Raw genomic sequence first — 18,804 nt, forward strand, 5'->3', positions numbered from 1 at the left:
GATAATCTAAGTAAAAAGAGTACACTCTCTGTGAAAACATTTTTTAGGATAAACCCCCTTCCTCCCCTTCCCAACAAATTACTATTCCTGAGTTTCCAGAGTTTAGACATTCTAGAGCCAGCCAGTAAGTCTTATCTGCTCTCTCCAAGATCCTAGGGTATCTTTACTGCTCTGGCTGGCTGCACTGTCCTCCTAAATCCCCGTCTTTTCTCCTGCCTGTTCCCTGTGAATGGAGCAGCATTGCTACTGCTTCTCCTTCCTCAGACTCAATATTGTTAAGCCCAAGTCCATTCACACTGCCTGCGTGGCCTTCAGTGCTAAAGACAGCTCCATGCTGGGCTTTGTCAATAAGCATGTTGCTGGCCTCAGGAGCCAGCCCCAGACTGCAGGTGGGTATTCGGGCCTTAGACAAATCACCAAGGAAAAAAATTGCTAGGCATACGCTCAGTAGGCCAAAAAAGAAAGAGCAAGGGACCAGGGGAGGAGGAAAGAGAATATGTGTGACCTCTTAATGATACAAATTTATTCAGATATCATGACGGCGTTTTTAGAGCTCTGAATTAGTGCTTCTAACAGCTGAAGCTATTTTGATAAGGGGAAAGGAATAAGGGAAATTAAGGCAGCAATACTTGGAAAGCTGTCACCTGATTTAATAAATGCTATTATTTTGTAGCAATCGTCCAGGGAAACTTGCTTAAAATGCATATCCCTGGGTTCTGTCCCTAAAGAGTGTGATTCAGGGTCTGAAGTTAAGGCAGGAATCTGCACTGCAGCAAACACTCTGGTGATTCTAATGGAACTAAGCAGTCCAAGAGCCACACTTTGCAAAACACTGACAGCGAGTGAAGGAGAAGATGGATATAAAGACCTAGCACTGCCACTAGTGCCTGGAGCTAGGGGACCTGAGACAAGTCTTTTACCTCCTTCAATCTTGGTTTTCTTACCCATAAAATGAAGGGTCTGGTGAGCTGGTCTTTAAGGACCTTTCCAATGATAAGAAAAAAAAATATTTTTTTTTTTTTGTCTTTTTGCCATTTCTTGGGCCTCTCCTGCGGCATATGGAGGTTCCCAGGCTAGGTGTCAAGTCGGAGCTGTAGCCACCGGCCTACACCAGAGCCACAGCAACCCAGGATCTGAGCCACATCTGCCACCTACACCACAGCTCACAGCAATGCTGGATCCCCAACCCACTGAGCAAGGCCAGGGATCAAACCCGCAACCTCATGGTTGGATTCGTTAACCACTGAGCCATGATGGGAACACCAAAAAAAAAACTTATTCTATCATTCTTGTAACTACCATCTCTTTAGAGATTTAAAAATCAGGTAATTATACTGATGTTCACAAGATGAAGACAAACAAATGTGCCACTTATATTTTATAATAAAACAGGTGAGCTTCCTATGCCATCTCCTGTGCATGGCAGCAGCACTTCTCTAGCTCCAATTTGGTTTCTATGGTATTCTAGCACATTTTTGGAGTGCCAAGTCATAGATTTCTTTTCCTTCTTTTTTTAAATCTGTGTTCTTTCCTTTAGGTAATTGTATTGCTTCTACTCACTGTATCATTTCTTTATTTTATCATTAAAAGTTTCTTTTTCATAGTGATTTCTATTTTTTTCATTATAGCTGATTTACAGTGTTCTCTCAATTTTCTACTGTACAGCAAGGTGACCCAGTTACACATACATGTATACATTCTTTTTTCTTATATTATCATGCTCCATCATAAGTGACTAGACATAGTTCCCAGTGCTATACATCAGGATCTCATTGCTTATCCATTCCAGAGGCAACAGTTTGCATCTATTAACCCAAAATTCCCAGCCCATCCCACTCCCTTCCCCTCCCCCTTGGCAACCACAAGTCTCTTTGCCATGTCCATGATTTTCACTGTATCATTTCATCCATTCACTGTATTAGTTATACACTTCTTTCTACAGAACATGAAAAATTTAGTTTTGAAAGTAGAGAAAAAATACTTTCAGTGTGTGAGGAACCTCATTTTGAGAGTGAAACACATATTTGTAATGGTCCTAACAGAAAAATGATGCTCATTTCTCCACCTCCCAAGATTATTTTAGTGGACTATGGGAAAAGGAGAAATCTGTTAAGCCTACATGCATCATAAAGTACCAATCATCGTCCCTGTATCCTCTCAACTGCTTTCAGAACCAGCATCACCCTGGTTTGCTTATTCCACTAACATTTATTGAATAGATACTCTGAGCCAAAACTCTGTGAAGCACTGAGATTTCAGAAATAAATAAGACCTATTTCCCTGCCTTGGAGGCTATTAAAGAATAAACTATTAAAGAAGATGCATCATCACATAATGGCAATATAGTCTGAGAATTACAATAGTACTTAACTGCAGCCATGGTAGAAAGGAGGGATGATAAACTCCTTAGAGGTGTAGAATCAAGAAAGGCTTCATAGAGCTTATCTTCAAGGATAAGGAAGAATTCACCAGAGAAATGAGGAGAGAAGGGGAAGAAACAGCAATTCAAAGACAAAGGGATGAAACAATGCAACCTAGTCTGAGAGCCTTAAGTCACTTCATGTGACCAAAGGGTTGGTTCCACAGAGGACTTGCAAGAGATAATTATAAGAATCTCTAACATTCACTGAGCACTTAATAAATGTCAGGCATTGTGCCAAACATTCTACACGTCTGACTGTATTTAATCCTTAGCGCAATCCTATTGAAGGAGGTATGATTATTATCCCTATTTGGAAAATGAAGAATTTGAGGTACAGAGATGTTACATAACCCTCCTGGGTTTACCCAGCCTATAAAAACTGGAACCAAGAGAGTCTTGCTCCAGAGCCCATGTTCTGAACTATGCAGCACTACTGTTTCTTAGATGGGACTGGAGAGAGGGGCAGAACCCAGGTCAAGGAGAGACTCAGAGGTCATCACCGGGAGCCTGAAGTTTATCCCACAGCCAGTGAGAACCTAAGAAATGTCTGAATTAATACAGCTGTGCTTAAGAAAGCCTATTCCAGAAGAAACATACAGATGAACTAGGAGAGGGTGAAATTGGAAGAAAGACGCCAGGAAGAAAACAAATTTAATTGTCCAATCAGTGAGAATGAAAATCTAAATTCCAGCAGTAACACTGGGGTTGGGAGAAAGTGATCAGCAAAGGTGACACAGAGTCCCTCTTCAGTCCACTCTCTGTATTTGACTCATACCCTAAGAAGTTATCTATTTCCATAACTTCTTCCTATTGTTCGGCACTCTATTCTTCCTCTGCTCCTAAATATCTAGTAACCTATCCTTGGTCTCTGTTCCTCATCTGGTCAACATGATCAGCCAGGGACTTAAGTGCAAGCAAGTCCTCCAGGAGCTGAGGCTCTTTAACAATGTGAGCCTTGCAATTCCATTTGTGTTCTACCACAGACAAACAGCTTGATAGCAGTTTGGTTGGCAACTAAAGGAGATAAAAATAGCTAAGAAAATGTCACGAAAGGGTTCTTTTAGATTGAACAAGCATAGATTGTTTCTCTAAATTTGTTTTCCAAAGAAAATCATCTTCTGTAAACAGCTTCATTAAGTCTTTGCAGCACTGTGTAAAATCTCCATATTTAAAAAACTTCTAAATGCCTTTCCAGTCCCTTCTTCAGAACTCCTCCAACAATTCAGGTTTCTCAGATAACAAATACATGGAAGAGTAAGGCTATTTTAGCTTTGTTTCCTTTTGTTTCTTAGGCCTTATTAAAAAAAAAACTCTAATGATGATTTTTGAATTTTTGAATATTCAGAATCATTGAAAATCTTATAAGTTTACACTGAGCCAAAATGTTCTTCTTACAGTTATTCTGCCATCTTTGCTGAGAGTGAACTGAGTGACTGGGATTATGACTATGGTTTCTGCTCACCCAAGACACTCCAATGTGCTCCTGAACCAGATGCTTTTAACCCCTGTGAAGATATTATGGGCTATGACTTCCTTAGAGTTCTGATTTGGCTGATTAATATTCTAGCCATTATGGGAAACATGACTGTCCTCTTTGTTCTCCTGACCAGTCATTATAAACTGACAGTGCCTCGTTTCCTCATGTGCAATCTCTCCTTTGCAGACTTCTGCATGGGGCTCTACCTGCTACTCATTGCCTCAGTTGATGCCCAAACCAAAGGCCAGTATTATAACCACGCCATAGACTGGCAGACAGGGAACGGGTGTAGTGTTGCTGGCTTTTTCACTGTATTTGCAAGTGAACTTTCTGTCTACACCCTCACAGTCATCACACTAGAAAGATGGCATACCATCACCTATGCTATTCAGCTGGACCAAAAGCTACGCTTAAGACATGCCATTCCAATTATGCTTGGAGGGTGGCTCTTTTCTACACTAATTGCCATGTTGCCTCTTGTGGGTGTCAGCAGTTACATGAAGGTCAGCATTTGCCTCCCCATGGATGTGGAAACCACTCTCTCACAGGTCTACATATTAACCATCCTGATCCTCAATGTGGTGGCCTTCATCATCATTTGTGCTTGCTACATTAAAATTTATTTTGCAGTTCAAAATCCAGAGCTGATGGCTACCAACAAAGACACAAAGATTGCTAAGAAAATGGCAGTCCTCATCTTCACTGATTTCACCTGCATGGCTCCGATCTCTTTCTTTGCCATCTCAGCTGCCTTAAAAGTGCCCCTTATTACAGTAACGAACTCTAAGGTTTTACTGGTTCTTTTTTATCCTGTCAATTCTTGTGCCAATCCGTTTCTATACGCAATTTTCACAAAGGCATTCCGAAGGGATTTCTTTCTGTTGCTGAGCAAATCTGGCTGCTGTAAACATCAAGCCGAACTTTATAGAAGGAAGGATTTTTCAGCTTACTGCAAAAATGGCTTCACTGGATCAAATAAGTCTTCCCGGTCCACACTGAAGTTGACCACATTACAATGTCAATATTCCACTGTCATGGACAAGACTTGCTATAAAGACTGTTAACTGTTGTATGAGCAACCACATAATTTAATTGTATTTAAATTGTGTAAGAAAAAAAAACTTGTTTTTATCAATAATTTTAACAAAGGATTGATTTCAGGAAATTATGCACACTGGCCAAAGAGAAACGTCTACCTAGCCCAAAGTGTGGTCCATGACCAATGCCAGTCCAAAAACAGCCTGTCACTGACGCTTAACAATACAGAAGTTGAGAGTGTTTAGAAACTTTTATAGCAATTTTCACAGAGTAATTTGATGTGTGTTGAATCTAATATTTAAAAAATGAAGTGGTATTTTCCATGTTTGATTTTTTTCTCATTTCATCCTTACTGTAATTTTTATTACATTTTACAAGAAGATTAGTCCTAACAGATTTGAAATTTAAAGTAACTGGTCCTTTTCCTCAGAGAGTTTGAGAAATACATTCTAGAGATGCACTGTCCAATCTGGTACCCACTAGCCATATGTAGCTAAATTTAAATTATGCTAAATTAAAAATGTAGTTTCTCAGTTGCACTAACTACATTTCAAACATTCAACAGCCACACATGACCACTGTCTGCCATATTGGACAGCACATATACAGAACATTTTCATCATCTAGAAAGTTCTACCAAATAGTGCTGCCCTAAAGACTTTTATCTATCCCTTGTCTAGGTTCTACTATTTAAAATTTAATATAAAGTAAGCATCTAAAGGCACATTTCAGCCTACTGATTCGGTGTTTAGTCTCTAAAAAGCAATGAAGTCCCCTAAATAGTAGGCTGTAAACTCCTTGTAGGTAGGAACCCTGGCTTAATTTTGTTTCCCTGTCTCCTAGCTCAGGATCTTGGCAATAGTATGTAACAAATGTACTGAATTACACTGAAGATATGACATCTGCTAGGAAGAAAGTGGGGTCTTTTCCTTTCTAGGGCTCCATCTTTTATGTGAGTAAAAGAAAATACTTAAATATTTTAAAAGTCATCATTTCTATCTTCAAGGATATAGAAAAATATATCTAATATTTGCTATAAGTATTTTTATTTATCAGAATTGATGCTTGTAGGACAATGAAGTTATGGTTTTAACTGCAGTACTTTTTGAAAGTTCCTTTGACTTTTTAAAAATAACTTAAAAAAACTTAATTATGTGCCAAACATCTTGATAAGTATTTTATATAATTTAACCCATTTAATCCTCATAAACTCTATGATGAAGATATTATTCACACAGTGTAACAGAGGAAAACCTATTACAATTTGCCCAAGTTCTCAAAACTAAGATTCAATTAATAGAATTCAAACTTGGAGTTCCTGTTGTGACTCAGCAGTTAAGAAACCTGACTAATATCCATAAGGATGCGGGTTCGATTTCTGACCCCACTCAGTGGGTTAAGGATCTGGCATTGCCATGATCTGTGGTGTAGGTCACAGACAGGGCTTGGATCTGGTATTGCTGTGGCTATGGTGTAGGCTAGCAGCTGTGGCTCTGATTGGACCCCTAGCCTGGGAACTTCCATATGCCCTGGGTGCAGCCCTAAAATAGTGGGGGGAAAAAAAAAGAATTCAAACTCAAAGTTCTGATTCAGTACCCCAGCCTCCTAACCACTGTATTTTTATTGCCTTCCCATGGTAAATCAGAGTCATCCAAGGGTTTTCTATGTGTTCAGAGTTCTTTCAATTTCCCCCAACCTTTGATTGTGAACATTTTCAAACATATGAAAAGCTGAAATAATTACATAGTGCAAACCCATATACTTAGATTCAAGAGTTTACCAAATTGCTTTCACAACATACCTATATAATTATCCAGTATTTATACATGCATCATTCCTGATCATTTTAATATAAGTTGCAGATATAAATACTTGTTAGCCCTAAACCTTTCAGCATGCTTAAAAGTTTAACATTTGTTTAACACTTAACATTTGTTTACATATTTTAAGGTAAATTTTACATATAGTGAAATGGACAAATTCTAAGCATATCATTTAATGCATTTTGAGAAATGTACACACTCATGTAACCCAAAACATCCATGAAGCTATAGAATACTCATCCTCATAAAGTTTCCTCAGGCCCCTTCCTAATTAATCCCTCACCCCCACCCCATAGAGGTTCCCCCTGCTGCCCATGGATTAGTTTTGTCTGTTCTAGAACTTCACATACGTGGAATTATACCATTTATACTGTTTGTGTAAGGCTTGAGTCAGCACAATCTCTCTACTATTCATTCATGCTGTTGCTGAATCAGCAGTTCATTCCATTTCATTGCTGAGTAGTTTTCCATTGTACGAAGATAACACTGTTTTCTATTTTCTTATCAATGAATATCTGGGCCATTTCCAGTTTTTAGCTCTCCTTTGGCATTTTTAAAATGAATGTATAGTCACGACTAGACTCTCTACACGTTTAGTCTGCTTTAAATCTTTGTGACATTTTACAAATTCAAAACAGATAATAAAAAGTATGAACTTTATAAAATATCTCCTTTGTAATGTATTTTTCACATTTCTGACTTTTCTACTCCATAACTAGTTACTTGTCGCTACTCAGATGCAATCCTCTCTCTTGTAAGCAAGTGTTCTAGAATTTGTCTCAATGATATGAGAGAATGCTAGTCATGTTGCTACGTACATACACAATAAACTTTCTGATTCATAATAAATCACAGAATCAAAACAACTAAGTAAGCAAAACATCAGAGAGGAAGGAAGGAAGGGAGGGAGGGAGGGAGGGAGGAAAGGAAGGAAGGAAGGAAGGAAGGAAGGAAGGAAGGAAGGAAGGAAGGAAGGAAGGAAGGAAGGAAGGAAGAAAGGAAGGAAGGAAAGAAAATAAATATATCCTTGTGGAGAAATTTTATGTACTCTTAATAATTGTTTAAGCCTCAGGTACTTGTACACATACTCTAAAAACAACTTTTACAGCCTTTTCCCATTATGATTTAAGTTTTAACACACAGAGGCACAGTGTACTGCCTTCCTCATTCTCACATCCTTTCATTCACTCATTAGTCCTTTCAATGGTCTTCACGTCAGCTCTTTGTTTTGCATTCCTACTGTCACACCTGCATCTCAGGCCTTTTCCCCTTATCTCTGGAGTACTACTATACCTCCCTCATTCCTTTTTTTTCATATCCAATCTTTCCACACTCTGATGCTCACCACCACTCATCAAACTTCCTAAAATCCTAATTCACTTATTACATACCTGCCAAAAATTCTAAATGGCTCATCAGTACCTATAAATTTAAGTTTTAATTCCTAGCCTAACATTCAAAGAGCTCCAGAATCCATCCTCAAATCTGCTCACTTTTTCTCCTGTTTTTCTACATGAAACAAATTATTCCAATTACTGTTCCCTAGCTATGCCCTATGCATCTCCATGCTGGTGCCTGTGCCACTCTCACCATCTAGAGCACCTTCTCTCTTCCCTGTTCTCTTCCTGCATCTTCTAAGATCCTGTCAAACTCTTCTTCATCCACTCCCTCCCTAATCCACTACAGTCAAGACATCTCCTTTACTGGAAATAAAGAAAGGCATAAATAATAAATATGCAACCCACAGCAGGCCTCTCTTTAGACTTCTTTAGAATTTGTCATCTGTATCACACATTTGTCTTTTCTTCTATACTGCTGAATATTATCTTTACATGTATATCTCTCTTTCAACCTACGTTATAAATTCCTTTAGTGATATACCCATCTCCTACTTCTTTATTCCTCCCACTATATCTATCCTAGTCTTGCACATGTAGGTGACTCATATTTTTAGCTGATTCACTTGTAAAACTGAAATATAAAACATTCCTTGTTAAGAAGCATTTTCTACTACAGAGGACAGTATGGAGTTTACTTAAAAAAACTAAATATAGAGCTACCATATGATCCAGCAATACCAATTCTGGGCATCTATCCAGAGAAAACTCTAATTCAAAAAGATACACACACCCCAATGTTCACTGCAGCACTATTTACAATAGTCAAGATGTGGAAGCAACCTAAATGCCCATTGACAGAGGAATGGATAAAGAAGATGTGCCTATATACAATGGAATATTACTCAGCCATAAAAAATAATGAAATAATGCCATCTGCAACAACACTGATGGACCTAGAGATTATCACACTAAGTGAAGTAAGTCAAAGACAAATATCATCTATCACTTGTGTGGAAATTAATAAAAAATATTCAAAAGAACTTATTTAAAAAACAGAAACAAACTTACAGATTTCAAAACCAACATTATGGTTACCATAGGTGAAACCACTGGGGGGAGGGAAGAACAGTGAGGGTGGGAATAACATATACACACTACAGTATAAAATATGTGACTAATGAGAACCTACTGTAATACAGGAAAATCTACTCAATAGTTTGCGATAACCTATATGGGAAAAAGAATGGATATATTTCTATGTATGACTGATTCACTTTGCTGTATACCTGAAACTAACACAACACTGTACATCAACTATACTCCAATAAAATTAATTTTTTTAAAAAAGAAGAATTTTCTTTTGAGATGATCTCACAGAAATTGTGTATGTTCCTAATCTGTATAAGCACTTATACATAAGTCACAAAAATATCAAATGCTCAAGAAATCTATATTTCTATCTCATGGGGTTTTTTTTTAACCACGTTTGATGTTATCACTGGTAGGTTGCAAAATGATTGAAAATGGTTATTCAACTTGGAGTAACTCATCTAATCTTACAACATATCTTTAAGAGGTAGTCTGTCCAAATGTTATAACATTTGCTATAAAGAGCCTGGTTTTAGTTTCCTAAAAGTGTATTAATAAGTTCATGTGTGGAGTTCCCGTCATGGCTCAGTGGCTAACGAATCTGACTAGGAACTATGAGGTTGTGAGTCCAATCCTTGGCCTTACTCAGTGGATTAAATATCTGGCATTACCATGAGCTGTGGTGTAGGTTGCAGACGTGGCTCAGATCCTGCGTTGCTATGGCTGTGGCATAGGCTGACAGCTATAGCTCTGATTAGACCCCTCGCCTAGGAACCTCCATATGCCACGGGTGCGGCCCTAGAAAAGACAAAAAAATAAAAAATAAAAAAATTAGAAAAATAAGTTCATGTGTAAATTAAGAATCTTTATGTTACAAAAATTTCAATAAATGTGTTCATAATTGGAAATAATCTTTTCTTCAAAATACACAATATTTTATTAATATCAATTTCTTCCTAAGAGTTATTACCATGGGCTTCCTATTTATAATTTAGCTTTCTAGTTATAAATTATGAAATTCCAACCTATCTCAAAGTATATTTACATGAAAAACAGCACAGTGTTAACCTAATAACATGAGTCAAAAGAAAATCCCCCACTAAATTTCCCTACTCACCACCCCAATTAACCATTGTTATTTATTCTAAAGTTATTAGTTTTGCTGCATAACTTAAATGAATTCAACTAAATGTCTCAGCCAAAACCAGAGCCTCATTTCCCTATGAAGTCTGAGGTGTACAGACGATTTTTTACACATAGTATAGTACAATGAATAAAAGAGGTAAAGAAGGTAATCCAGGCAAGGTTAGTTGGTCAGTCTCTAAGAGACCAACTGTGCAAACTCAAAAAGATCTTCTTAGCCTACAGAGAGAGGTGAAAATTATGTAAAAAAGCAGTGTAGGATGCATTCATGAGAAGAGATTGAATTAGCAATTACTGTACACAATTCTTACATAAATTTCATTTAACGCAACAAACTAGGACCTCTAAAACAGAGACACACTCACCACCTTTTAGGGTACAGGATGATATTTGCCAAGGCACTGTCTTTATGAGAACTCAGAACTTACTTTATGATATTTTGTTAAAATATGCAACAAGAAATGTTTAGCTTGGACATGATAAAGAGGTTCTCGAAAGTAAAAATACATTAAAACCAAGGCTCAAATAAACTCCACCAACTTATAGGATTTAAAGAATAATTTTCTCAAAGCAGAATCAAGACAGTAGAGGAGTAAGACAGGCCGTTAACTTTCTCCCACAAACACATGAAAAAAAATCTACATGTAGAATGATTAACACAGAACATCGACTGAATGCTGGCAGAAGACCTTTAACCTCAAAAAGGACAAGAAACCCTCCACATAACTGGGTAGAAAAAAAGGGGAAAAAAGAGAGAGAGAAAGGAATCAGGAAGGACTAGCACTCCTGAGAGGGAGCTGTGAAAGAGGAAAGGAACCCACACCCTGGGAAGCTTTCTGACTGATGGGGTTATCAGCCGAGATGTAGGGACCTCAAAGCCTCAGAGAAAAGTGCAGCAGCTGGACTGAGGGCAAAGCAGAGAGAGAGCCACAGAGATGATTGGTACTACCTCCCAGGACACCACAGCCTGAGATGCTCCAGAGGGGGCTGGGTGCTGAGACACACACTCCTGAGGTCAGTTCTGGGGAGAGGAGTAGGGCTGGCTGTGGGAGACAGCCTGAGGGGCTAGGGAGCCATGCACCAAGGGCTGGGGAGCAGAGTGCCACAGCTGAGGGAACCCAGGAGGAGGTCTGGGCCCACAGGATAAGCAAGCCACCACTATTTGGAAGGGCAAGAGGAGGAAAGGCAGACCGCCATAGGAATATCTTTCTCTGTGCACTTGCAGACCCTCAGAGGGCAGGACTATGGGTGTCAAGGCACCTCTTGAGTGGTATACAGGCAGTGGGGGCAAACTCAAGTCATCTCAGACTCCAGAGGTGGGCATGGCCTGCCACCACCAGGGTTCTGTGAACAGGTACCAGCTACAGCCCCAGTCACCTCAGAGGTTGGCACAGAGGAGGGCACTGCAACCAAGCACCACCCCATTCTCACTCTCACTCCCCTGGGAAAGCAAATGCCCTGCTGCTGCCACTGCCAAATGCTCCAGGCACCACCTACACCTGCCTGAGAGTCTCTGTCACTTCACAGGGCCCTGCAATTACAAGCAGCCTGCACCACCTTCCTGTGGATCCTTGCCACTGTCAAGGGCCCAGTTACCAGGTGCTGGCTACCAGCCCTGCCCATTGCCTGCATCTCCCTGAAAGCACACACAGCACCATAAAAATAAATATTAAGCCCTCAAAAAATACCCAGGTGTGCTCATGCATATAAATGCCCTCCAAAACTAGAGTAGCTGTTTTCCCTAAACTCACAGAATAAGAAAAATATAAGCAAAATGAAGAAGCTCAGGAACCACGAGAACAGGAGAATTCACCTCAAGGAGCAAACAACAAAACAGACCTCTGCAGTCTAACAGACACAGAGTTCAAAAAGGAGATAGTGAAAATACTGAGGAATTAAGAGGAAACATGAAGGAATTAAGAGCAGATATGAACAGTAATGCAGATTACTTTAGAAAGGAACTAGAAAATATACAGAGGATACAAGAGAAAAAAAAAAGAAAAATTCATTTGCAGAACTGCAAGTTGAGTTAAAGGTACTAAAGAGCAGAATAAATAATGAAGAGGAATGAATTAGTGACTTGGAAGATAGAATAACGGAAACCACCTAATCAGGACAGCAGACAAAAAAGCAAATAAAAAAAAAACATGAAAGCATATAAGAGATCTATGAGATGACATAAAGCAGGGCCAATTTATGCATAATAGGGATTCCAGAAGGAGAAGAAAAAGAAAAGGGGATTGATAATATATTTGAAGAAATTATGGCTGAAGACTCCAAACTTAATGGAAACAGATATCAAGACACAGGAAGCACAGAGAGCCCAAAATAAGGCCCACAAAAAGACATATTATAATAAAAATGGCAAATGTTAAAGACAGGATTCTAAAGGCAGCAAGAGAAACACAAACATTAATTATAAGGGAACCCCCATAAGGGTATCAGCTGATTTCACTACAGAAACACTACAGGCCAGAAGAGAGTGGCAAGATACATTCAAAGTTCTAAAAGGAAAAAGCTGCAGCCTAGAATACTCTATCCAGCAAGAATACCATTTAAAATAGGAGAAATAAGACAAACAAAAGAAATAAAAGGCATCCATATAGGAAGAGAAGAGATAAAACTGTCACTGTTTGCAGATGACATGATACTATACATAGAAAACCCTAAGGACTCACCCCAAAACTACTTGAACTGATTAATAAATTCAGCAAAGTAGCAGGATATAAGATTAACATTCAGAAGTCAGTTGCATTTCTCTATACCAGCAATGAAATATTAGAAGAGGAATACAAAAATACGATACCTTTTAAAATTGCACCTCACAAAATCAAATGCCTCAGAATACACCTGACCAAAGAGGTAAAGGACCTATATGCCGAGAACTATAAAACTTTAATCAAAGAAATCAAAGAAGATGTAAAGAAATGGAAAGATATTCCATGTTCCTGGATTGGGAAAATCAATATTGTAAAAATGGCCATACTACCCAAAGCAATCTACAGCTTCAATGCAATCCCTATCCAATTACCCATGACATTTTTCACAGAACTAGAACAAACAATCCAAACATTTATATGGAACCACAAAAGACCCAGAATCGCCAAAGCAATCCTGAGAAACAAAAAACAAGCAGGAGGCATAACTCTCCCAGACTTCAAGAAATACTACAAAGCCACAGTCATCAAAACAGTGTGGTACTGGTATCAAAACAGACAGACAGACCAAGGGAACAGAATAGAGAATCCAGAAATAAACCCTGACAACTATGGTCAATTACTCTTTGACAAGGGAGGCAAGAACATAAAATGGGAAAAAGAAAGTCTATTCAGCAAGCATTGCTGGGAAACCTGGACAGCTGCATGGAAAGCAATGAAACTAGAACACACCCTCACACCATGCACAAAAATAAACTCCAAATGGCTGAAAGACTTAAATATACGACAGGACACCATCCAACTCCTAGAAGAAAACATAGGCAAAACACTCTCTGACATCAACATCATGAATAGTTTCTCAGGTCAGTCTCCCAAAGCAATAGAAATTAGAGCAAAAATAAACCCATGGGACCTCATCAAACTGAAAAGCTTTTGCACAGCAAAGGAAACCAAAAAGAAAACAAAAAGACAACTTTCAGAATGGAAGAAAATAGTTTCAAATGATGCAACCGACAAGGGCTTAATCTCTAGAATATATAAACAACTTATACTACCCAGCAGCAAAAAAACCAATCAATCAAAGGAAAAATGGGCAAAAGACCTGAATAGACATTTCTCCAAAGAAGATATACAGATGGCCAACAAACACATGAAAAAATGCTCAACATCGCTGGTTATAAGAGAAATGCAAATCAAAACTACCATGAGATACCACCTCACACCAGTCAGAATGGCCATCATTAATAAATCCACAAATAACAAGTGCTGGAGGGGCTGTGGAGAAAAGGGAACGCTCCTGCACTGTTGGTGGGAATGTAAACTGGTACAGCCACTATGGAGAACAGTTTGGAGATACCTTAGAAGTCTATACATAGAACTTCCATATGACCCCGCAATCCCACTCTTGGGCATCTATCCAGACAAAACTCTGCTTAAAAGAGACACATGCACCCGCATGTTCATTGCAGCACTATTCACAATAGCCAAGACATGGAAACAACCCAAATGTCCATCGACAGATGATTGGATTCGGAAGAGGTGGTATATATACACAATGGAATACTACTCAGCCATAAAAAAGATTGACATAATGCCATTTGCAGCAACATGGATGGAACTAGAGACTCTCATACTGAGTGAAATGAGCCAGAAAGACAAAGACAAATACCATATGATATCACTTATATCTGGAATCTAATATCCAGCACAAATGAACATCTCCTCAGAAAAGAAAATCATGGACTTGGAGAAGAGACTTGTGGCTGCCTGATGGGAGGGGGAGGGAGTGGGAGGGATTGGGAGCTTGGGCTTATCAGACACAACTTAGAATAGATTGACAAGGAGATCCTGCTGAATAGCATTGAGAACTTTGTCTAGATACTCATGTTGCAACAGAAGAAAGGCTGGGGGAAAAATGTAATTGTAATGTATACATGTAAGGATAACCTGACCCCCTTGCTGTACAGTGGGAAAATAAAAAAATTATAAAAAAATAAAATAAAATAAAAATGTAAAATAAAAAAAGAATAAATCAAATCATGCAGAAGAGGATCAAAGAACATGCTATTTACTATAGATTCAATAAAATTCCTGTCAAAATTCAAAAAAAATAAATAAAATAAAATAAAATTGGAGAAATAAAAAAATTTCTCCAACAAACAAAACTGAAAAAGTACAGCAATACTAAACCCATTCTGAAAGAAATACTTAAAGGACTCCTCCAAATAAAAAAGAAGTGAGAATAAATAGGATGGAGGAAGTCACAACTGGAAAGTAATTGCTTCAATAAGCCAGCATATAGAACTACAAGAAAAAAAAAAAGATTGTAAAAGTGATGATGAACACAAGGAACAGCAAAAAGGACAAATATGAAGATGTTAAAAAAGGACAACAAAATCATACATTGAGGGGAAGGAAAGTAAGAAAATCTAGACTCTTTTTTTAGAATGTGTTTGAGCCTACATGACTATCAGGCTAAAGCAAGTAGATATAATAAGGGATTAACATACCTGAAGAACAGGGCAACCACAAATCAAAACCAAATCATACCTACACAAAAACTAAAAAGAAGGGGACACAGGCATAAAATAAATGGAAATTATTCAACCAAAAAAAAAGAAAGGAACAAAGGAGAAACATAGAATCAACTGGAAAACAAGGCTTAAAGTGGTAATAAATACACATTTATCAATAATTACCTTAAACATCAATGGACTGAATGCTCAAATCAAAAGACAGAGAGTGGCAGATTGGATAAAAAAAAAAAAAAAAGCAAGAGCCTCCATCCGCTGTCTACCAGAGACTCACCTTAGGGCAAAGGACAAAGGACACAGATTGACAGTGAGGGGATGGAAAAAGATATTTCATGCAAATGGAAAAGATAGGAATGCGGGAGTTGTGATACTCATATCAGACAAAACAGACTTCAAAATGAAGGCCATAAAGGAAGACAAAGAAGGACATTATTTAATGATAAAAGGATCAAGAAGAGAATATTACACTCATGGAGTTCCCATCGTGGCACAGTGGTTAACAAATCTGACTAGGTTGCGGGTTCGATCCCTGCCCTTACTCAGTGGGTTAAAGATCCAGTGTTGCCACGAGCTGTGGCATAGGTCACAGAGGCAGCTTGGATCCCGCCTTGCTGTTGCTCTGGTGTAGGCTGGCAGCTACAGCTCCGATTTAGACCCCTAGCCTGGGAACCTCCATATGCTGCAGAAGCGGCCCAAGAAATAACAAAAAAAAAAAAATTACACTCATCAATATATATGCCCCTAATATATAGGAGCACCCAAATACTTACAACAAATAACAGACATAAAAGGACAAGGTGATGGGAATAGAATAATAACAGGAGACTTTAACACCCCACTCATATCAATGGACAGATCATCTAGACACAAAATAAATAAGGTAACAGAGTTCCTAAATAACAAAGTAGAAAAGTTAGACTTAATTGACATTTTCAGGACATTACATCCAAAAAAATCAGAATATACATTCTTCTCAAGTGCACATGGAACATTCTCAAAGATTGACCACATTTTGGGGCACAAAACTAGCCTCAACAAATTTAAGACCATAGAAATTATAAGTATCTTCTCTGACCACAATGGCATGAAACTAGAAATCAACAACAGAAAAGAAATGAGAAAAAACTAACTGCATGGAGACTAAATGACATGCTACTAAAAAAACCAATGGGCCAGTGAGGAAATCAAAAGGGAAATTAAAAATGCCTCAAGACAAATGATAATGAAGACACAACCATTCAAAATCTATGGGATGCCACAAAAGCGTGCTTAGAGGGAAATTCATAGTCATGCAGGCCTTCCTCAAAAAAGAAGAAAAATCTCAAATCAAAAACTTGATCTACCACCTAAATGAATTAGAAAAAGAACAAACAAAACCTAAAATCAGCAGAAGGAAGGAAATAACAAAGATCAGAGAGGAAATCAATAAAATAGAGATTCAAAAAACAATAGAAAAAAAGCAATAAAACCAAGAGCTGGTTCTTTGAAAGGGTAAACAAAATAGACAAAACTCTAGCCAGGCTCACCAAGAAGAGGAAAGAAAGAACTTAAATAAATAAGAAAGGGGGGAGGGAGAGAGGGAGGCAGAGAGGGAAGGAGGAAGGAAGGAGGGAAGGGGAGGAGGGAGAGAGGGGGGAAGGGAGGGGGGAAGGGAGGGAGGAGGGAAGGAGGCAGGAAGGAAGGAAAGGGGAAGGAAGGAAGAAACAGAGGTAGGGAGGAAGGAAGAGTACTCCTCCACACAGAAGGGGGAACATTTCAGGGACAGACACAAAAGGTAAGCCCCCCTTTTTGTCTTTCATATAAAAAAGATTAACATTTCATGGTAGGCAATATCCATGAAAGGAACTTCATAGCTTCTGGAAGTTCTCAAGAGCCAGAGAAGGATTTGCAATAGCAATGGTGGCGGTAAAATGGACAGAGGATGAAGAAGGCATAGCTGGAGAATCTGGACAGGAGATCAGCCCACTCACTAGTACTAACTGAATTCTTAAAGCAGCTGCCAACTTCAGGCCAAAGACAGTGACTCACTCATGTTGTTCACGGTCCAGAAGACAGTTATCCTGATTTTGAAAAGATCTAAGTACCTTGGGTAAAACAGAACAAGTGTTGGAATAAATTAAACTCTCCAAGTGGAGGTGCTTCTGGAAAAGAAATGCTGAATTCACCCTGTGACCAGCCAGATCCAGGTATCTAATACTTAAAGATGCTTTCACAGACAATAACCCACTCAATCCCAGAACTGCTTTTGTGAGAGAATTGCTGTCCTGGAGAACAACATTCAGGGCCAAAACTAGGGATCCTACACTTAGAGACCATGTATGCCCCACCCACTAAGAAAAGCGGAATGATGAGGAAAATGTTCCTTAGAGGAATTTGAATCTACTAAGGAAGAGAATATTACAGGATAATTTACTGAGATTTTAATTTGTTTTGTTTTCATTGCTGTAGGACAATGAGAGCTATTTGTGTTTTACATTTTGTTTTCTCTCCCTGATTTTAAGACAGTCATCCAGGTCTTCTGTTTTCAAACTAGACTGCTTCACCAAAGCAGAAGGTTCCTGAAGAGGACATCTCTCCTAGACTTTCGTTTCGCAATGAGGGAATTCCCTATTAGGAAAAAGGAAGGGAGGTGGTATCTTTGAGGGGTAAAGAGTTTGTGAAAGAGTCTTCCACTGTAAGAAAAATAGAAAAAAAAAGTAGGGAGAGAGGGAAGAAGACAGAAGTATGAAGTTTCAAGAATTAGAATAGGAACCTAACTTATTTTCTACATTTCCCCAGGGAAATAGCAGGATACAAAGAAAAACGGCCTAGCCACATGATAAACCCAAGAGGCTGATCCTTCACTCCAGGGATCCAGGCCTCAGCAAAGATTTTACGTAAAAGTATAGCACAGGCTCAACTGAGGCATCTCCCTCCAAGGAACCATCCAGGCTTGCTCAATCATCATACTGCTAGTGTAGAGTACAGCCTGAAGATCCAGAGAAGCCTTGGTGAATATCCTGCTATCTACAGGACTCTCCAGGGATCTTTTGTAACACAGTTTGGTGAGAGGTGGGAGGAACATGAGCCCCAATTTAATAATTGATAGTGACTTCACCATGAAGGGGAACTGGAGTCTGATTTAAATTTTACTTCAAAAATAAAGAAATGTGACATTTCTTCATGCTATATCACATCTGATACATTTATGCTTTGTAATGGTAAAGACAATGAGGGTTAAACAAATAAAAACCTGTTATAACAGTATGAAAGGTAAAATAAAAGAAATATAAAATTATATA

The 18,804-nt window shown here is 38.6% G+C and overlaps 1 protein-coding gene across 2 annotated transcripts in view; it reads left to right on the top strand.

The window, feature by feature from the left end:
- The window catches only part of LHCGR (luteinizing hormone/choriogonadotropin receptor), a 57,690-nt gene extending 51,779 nt beyond the window's left edge, over window positions 1-5,911 (top strand). The window contains exon 11 of one of the 2 annotated variants that reach the window (XM_047782110.1): window positions 3,820-5,911. In XM_047782110.1, coding sequence (XP_047638066.1) covers window positions 3,820-4,963 — 1,144 coding nt within the window. In that variant the 3' untranslated portion in view covers window positions 4,964-5,911. The remainder of the gene's footprint in view (window positions 1-3,819) is intronic. The other variant, XM_047782111.1, reaches the window with a different exon arrangement.
- Window positions 5,912-18,804: the final 12,893 nt, after the last annotated feature.

The sequence above is a fragment of the Phacochoerus africanus genome, chromosome 5 (genome assembly GCF_016906955.1).
Source record: "Phacochoerus africanus isolate WHEZ1 chromosome 5, ROS_Pafr_v1, whole genome shotgun sequence".
NCBI lineage: Eukaryota > Metazoa > Chordata > Mammalia > Artiodactyla > Suidae > Phacochoerus > Phacochoerus africanus.